The sequence below is a fragment of the Triticum aestivum genome, chromosome 5A (genome assembly GCF_018294505.1).
Source record: "Triticum aestivum cultivar Chinese Spring chromosome 5A, IWGSC CS RefSeq v2.1, whole genome shotgun sequence".
NCBI classification, from domain to species: Eukaryota; Viridiplantae; Streptophyta; class Magnoliopsida; order Poales; family Poaceae; genus Triticum; species Triticum aestivum.
This window is the reverse complement of record NC_057806.1, coordinates 645,649,178-645,655,123: the sequence shown is the minus strand read 5'-3', so window position 1 is coordinate 645,655,123 and position 5,946 is coordinate 645,649,178. Positions and strand designations below refer to the sequence as shown.

At 48.8% G+C, this 5,946-nt stretch overlaps 2 protein-coding genes across 2 annotated transcripts; one reads left to right on the top strand and one right to left on the bottom strand.

Annotated features, from left to right (window-relative positions):
- The first annotated feature begins 1,245 nt into the window (after positions 1-1,245).
- Positions 1,246-1,818, top strand: LOC123105580 (dirigent protein 4-like). Its single transcript, XM_044527669.1, has one exon. The coding sequence runs from the start codon at positions 1,267-1,269 to the stop codon at positions 1,816-1,818; it is 552 nt and encodes a 183-aa protein (XP_044383604.1). The 5' UTR covers positions 1,246-1,266.
- A 1,948-nt stretch (positions 1,819-3,766) lies between these two features.
- Positions 3,767-5,022, bottom strand: LOC123105582 (uncharacterized). The gene is made up of 3 exons (XM_044527671.1): positions 4,701-5,022; positions 4,116-4,602; positions 3,767-4,032 (listed from the first exon to the last, which is right to left on the bottom strand). Exons 1-3 carry the CDS (start codon positions 4,949-4,951, stop codon positions 3,862-3,864), a joined length of 909 nt encoding a protein of 302 aa, XP_044383606.1. The 5' UTR covers positions 4,952-5,022; the 3' UTR covers positions 3,767-3,861.
- Positions 5,023-5,946: the final 924 nt, after the last annotated feature.

The following is a 5,946-nucleotide window of genomic DNA, read 5'->3' as shown; positions in this document are numbered from 1 at the left end:
CTTATTACTCAAAGGAGAAAGAAATTACATATTAAGGCTCAATGGAGGATGAGGTTCCATTAGCCATCACGCCACCAAATCCACAACAATAGATGTCCCTAGGGCAGCAAACTGGATTATAGCCCATAAGCCTACCAGCTGCATGTGTCACCGGCGCTATCATCATCATGAGCAGGCAGACTTGAGCGATGAGAAAAACAATGAAGACATGAAGGATGCTATCATTCGCCATTGCCTAAGTACACGGAGCAATAGGGAACAATCTCCACTACTCTTTTCACCGGTATGTTTATGTTTGGTCTTAACAAATACCACATAATTCCTTTATATATACACAATGGTATGAAGCTCGTGCTTATCCAAATAAATTCAATTAAGGGGGTATATCTGAGTGTTAAAAGATCCCATTGATAGTAGATAGAATAGGAAATCATTAGAAGGATTGGCCTCAACACATCACGATCTTTGCACATAAAAAATATACTCCATCCGTTCCTAAATATAAGTCTTTATAGATATTTCACTATTGACCTGCCACATACGGATGTATATAGATGCGTTAAGAGTGTAGATTCACTCATTTTGCTCCGTATGTAGTCATAGTAAAATCTTCACAAAGACTTATATTTAGAAACGAAGGGAGTACAAGTTATTTAAATAATAGCGAATAAAACGAATCTACAAAATATGAGAACCAATGAAAGAATTTAAAGGATAAAACCAACGGGAACCAGCGGGCGAACCCACGTGCTCGCTCTTACAAAGTGTCCAGATATGACAAGTTCTTTGAGGTTCGAGCGTTCTGGATGTAACCCATGGTTGGTTCGCCCTTAGAAACGTGTAATTCTGGGAATTACACTCTGCTGCATGCTGTGCCCTCAGTGTCCCATACGGTTATGTGAGTTTTCAGCTCTGAATCGCTAGTCTTGGCTTGTCCAATGAGGCCGTGAATCTAGACAGGTTTGCAGTGATCCCCGGTCATTATTTGGGGACAATAGATATTGCCATCAATATGGCACCCTTTTAGGCTCGTGTAATTTCCTTCTCTTTGTAGTCTTGTACTGCTGTCAACTGTCATACTGCCAGCGGAGCGTATTCCAGATGAAACGCACACCATTATTTCAGTACTGTTAATAGTTTCCTTCGTTGATCCTGTAAGATATGCCCACCATTGTTTCTTCCATCATCGCCTATAAAGATCCAAGCCGGACCTGCTTGATCCATCCATCCATCCCACAAAAACGAAACAAGATTCAGTTCATCACCATGAGGACTCTGTCCCTGCTCGCCGTCCTCCTCGTCCTCCTCCTCGTCTCCCACCCGCGCAACGCCGCCGACGCCCACGGCCACCGGTTCGGCAAGGAGAAGCTCACCAACCTGCGCTTCTACCTGCACGACACCCTCAGCGACCGCGACCCGACGGCCGTCCCCGTGGCGCACGGCGCCGGCGCCACGCCCAGGCCCGGCGACCCCACGCCCTTCAGCACCGTCTACGTCGTCGACGACGTGCTCACGGAGGGGCCCCAGCGGACGTCCAGGGTCGTCGGCAGCGCGCAGGGCCTGTACGCGTCCACCGGCAGGCACGGGCTGGGGCTCGTCCTCGGCATCGACTTCGCCCTCAACGACTACAACGGAAGCTCCTTCGTGGTCTTCTCGCGCAACCCCGTCACGGACGGCGACGGCAGGGAGCTCGCCGTCGTCGGCGGCCGCGGCGCCTTCCGGCTGGCCCGCGGCTTCGCGCTGCTCCGCACGCACTACCTCAACACCGGCAACGGCGACGCCATCATCGAGTACAACGTCACTCTCCTGCATTACTGACAACTTTGTCTGTTCTGCTTGTGTTCCGATCGATGTGATTGTGCCGCCGCTGCGCTGGCTGCGGCGTTTGTAGCATGATGATTATAATCATAAAACGTGTCGTGCGTCATTCCGGCCTGCTCCTGGTTTTCCTTGATCGTTTGCACAGGCGTACTCTCGTTTCAGTACCCGGAAATCCAATTCGGTTCTATTACTTGAATGAAACCAGCAAGTCATCCATACATCAGCTCACTGAGAGGACCTGTGAATTTTCCTGCAACGTACTCCCTCCGTTTCAAAATAGATGACCCAATTTTATACTAACTTTGCACTAAAATTAATACAAAGTTGAGTCATCTATTTTGAAACGGAGGAAGTAATAAGACGAGACAAGCTGGCACAACGTATTTTTGGTCTAAAGATCTACGGGGTGAATCTAATTTCATCATGGACGTATACAAGTTTTCTCCTTCTCCAAATCTTGGAACATAGTACATTTTCTTCTTACTTTCTTGACACCAAGGTCACACTCATTTAGTACTAGTTTTTCTTGCGGGGAACTCATTTAATACTCCGTCCGTTCATAAATATATGTACTTTTAGAGATTTCAATGTGAAGCTGCATACGGAAAAAAATGAGTGAATATATATTCTAAAATATGTCTATATACATCCGTACGTAGTCTGCAGTAGAATCTCTGAAAATACTTATTTAGGAACATGGAGAGTAGTTACCATGCATGTTTCAAATCCTATTGTCATAATTGCCATGATCGCAATATTATTTCTCATAACTGCCAACTTTATATAAAATTCTAACCATGCACTGGTATTCTCACGATTGTGCAAATGTATACCCTCTAGGGAAAGAATATACAAGTTGAGACGAAGAAGAACGTAGGACCTCAGCCATCAGAACTTTCAATCTAATTTTCTAAGACCCCAATAAGTCGTTGTGAAACAATGTTATACCCATTATTTAAAAAAATACCCTCTCTTACTAGGATTTATATTGACAACATGTTAATTATAGTTATTCTGTTCAAAACCATCTAATTCATTTGGTATATTTGAGTCTTCTTTTTATTTTGGTGTGATCATCAAGTTACAAAACCGTCACTTTTGAGGCAGCTATGGTTTGCCACCACATTTGCTGAAGTTTTCAAATACTCACCACCACCGGTCCAGAGACTAAGACTTTTCAAATATCACTGATCAAATATTCTTGTCTAAATATTTACTGGTGCAATTAATTTCATCACGAATATATGGGAGTTTTTTCGTTCTCCAAAACTTGGAATAAACATTTTTTACTTTCTTATAAAACCCATCAATTGGAATGTTGATATACGGAATAGAGTTGAGGTAGCATCGATTGAAGAGAAGTTTGTGCAACATCGTGTGAGATGGTTTTGGCATATCTAGCACAGGCCTCCAGAAACTCCAGTGCATAGCGGGTGGCTAAAACATGTTGATAATGTCAAGAGAGGTCATGGTAGATCGAACTTGACATAGGAGAAAACCGTAAAAAGAGATATGAAGGGCTGAAGTTTCACCAAAGAACTAGCCATGTATAGGGGTTGCTTGGATAGGCCGGAGGGGCGGAGGTAGAAGATGGCATCTCCGCTGTTGGATCTGCATATGAAAGCTGAAACGATCGACTGGCCCTAAATTTATTTTATGTCGACTTACAAGTAGCCTATCCCTTGTTTTTTCTAATGAAATTTAAAAGGAGATGACGGGTTAGGGTGCTTAACCACCCGATTAACCATCCAATCACATGTTGGCTTCTCTAACTTGGATATTTGATTTGCACACTTTCTGTGAAGTTGTTTTTTGTGAATATTAAACTTATTTCCCTTTTAAACTAAACTTAATGAAATCGGCAGAGCTACTGTCTTCGCTCATCATAATTAAAAAAAACACTCTGGCTAATGACATTTCTGATTTTTTTTCATCTGGGGTAAAATATGTCCAACGGAAACAAATTGTTCGAATCCGCAACCAATTCATCCAACTGTACAGAGTGTGAACTGTGATCGACTGATCGGTGGGTCTGTCAGACTACAGCTTACATCGAAGCCCAAAACTCCGCAGCAACTTGTTCAGGCACCTCCTCGGCCGCGACTCCCGGCTTTTCGCGCCGGCGCCGGCACGCCCGTCTCCGGCGAAAACCGCTCGGAGGAGAGCCAGCCGCGGGCTCCTCCCCTCATACGCCGCCGCATCGGGATTCTCCTGAAACAGATGGAGATAAGAAAGAGGCATTTCACGGTAGACCAATCGATCCACAGATGCAGCATTCCAGGGCACGCACGTACCAGCGTGTACCATTTCCAGTCGGCCTCCTCGGCGACGACGACCCGGCGGCGCGGGTCGTAGCCGAGCCGCGGGTGGCTCTTGGTCCGGCCCACGGTCTCGAGCTCGCGCCGGAACTCGCCCACCCGCCGCTGCAGCTCCTCCACGGGGAACCCGGACCCCGTCGCCGCGTTCAGCTCGGCGCGGATGGCCGACCAGTCCTCGCCGGTCAGGTCGCCCACGCCGCCGCCTCGTCCCGCCGCGTGGCGCTGTAGCAGGTCCAGCAGCTTGGCGTCGTGCTGCCTCGTCCAGGCGTCCACGTGCAGCCTCGAGAGGATCTTCCGGAGCGCGCGCCGCGACGCCGGCTTCCTGGACTTGGCCTTCTCCGGCTCCTCGCCACCGGCGCCGTTCGCACCCGCGTGGCCATGGGCATGCACATGCATCTCCTGGTGCACCTCATGCTTCGCGGCCGTCAAACCGGCCGGCACCTGCAACCTATGCATCTCGTCCCTGCCCCGCGAGCACAACGATCGATCGTGTCAGCCGAACGCCTCTTGCCGGAATTGAAAGGAAGCAATGTTTGACAGAGCAGAGCAACGCGCACGTACTGGCATGGGGTGGTGGAGGCGGCGCGGAGGCGGAGGCCGAGGAAGAGGACGGAGTCGTGCTGCACGCCGTAGTTGGCGAGCGTCCGTTCGTCGTCGTCGAGGTGGCAGCCGGCGAAGAAGAGGCGCTGCATGGCCACCGGGACGCGCTCCCGGGCCATGACCATGCCCTTGGCCTGCGCCACGGTCGTGGTCGCGCCGTCCACGTCCAGCGCCACCCGGTCCCCGCGCAGCGTCCGCACCATGATCCTCATTTCCCCGACAGATCGAGCTCAGAATGTCTGTCTCAATCAAATGGATCTCTTCAGGATGGGAATGGAACGAGTTTGTAGCCAGGGAAAAAAATGGGAAAGAAAAGCAGAGAGGGGAATTGGATGCGTAGGGAGGGTTTTGGCTGGCGATGCCATGGGAAAGATGGTGCGAGGGAATAAAGCGATCCCGACGACGATGGCCTCGGGCGCCAATGCGAAGGCAAGTATATTTCCATCTCCGAAGTACAACACGACTGGTGCTCGAGCTCCATGAGGCCGGCCCGTTTGTTTTAAAAATCCAACAATTGCATTTCATAGTTCCAAAAAATTGTGAAAAAAGTTCACATTGTCATATGAATGTATACTACATGTGTACAATTTTTCGTGAGAAAATAGATTGACACGCGAGCTACACAAAAAGTGAAAATCGCTACTATGTTTTTGAGTCAGCAGTACATGCACTTTTCATGTTTTCAAAATCCCAAATTTGTCATGTGTTGTGTAGCTCGCGTGTCAATGTATTTTCTTATGAAAATTTTCACACATGTAGTATGCATTCATATGTCAATGTGCATTTTTTTTCGAAATCTTCCAAAACTTTGAAATGTGATTTTTTTTTTCTCTTGAAAAACACGCTCCATGAATCTCAACCACCAAAAGGCTGCACAACTATACTTGTCTGCTAATTTTCAGTCGTCTCGGGGTTACTTGTTTCCCGGTCGATGTTGAGACATGAGAAACCTCGATTTGACGTCATGATCCACGCTCCAGCTTCTTGACACGCCAACAAATGCGGCCCTCCCTCCTTCGCGTCAGTCTGCCGCCCTTGCTGCGTCAGATCTCAGCTTGGGGCTGGGCTCTAGTAGCCCGGACGTGGCTTCTGGGGGGGCTAGCCAGGCCGGCTGAGCTGGCCCAGATCCCGGACGATGCCGCTGGCTCGGAGGCTGGCTTGCCCCCCCCCCCCCCCCCCCTCGGCGCGTCGCAGCCCCCGTATCCTT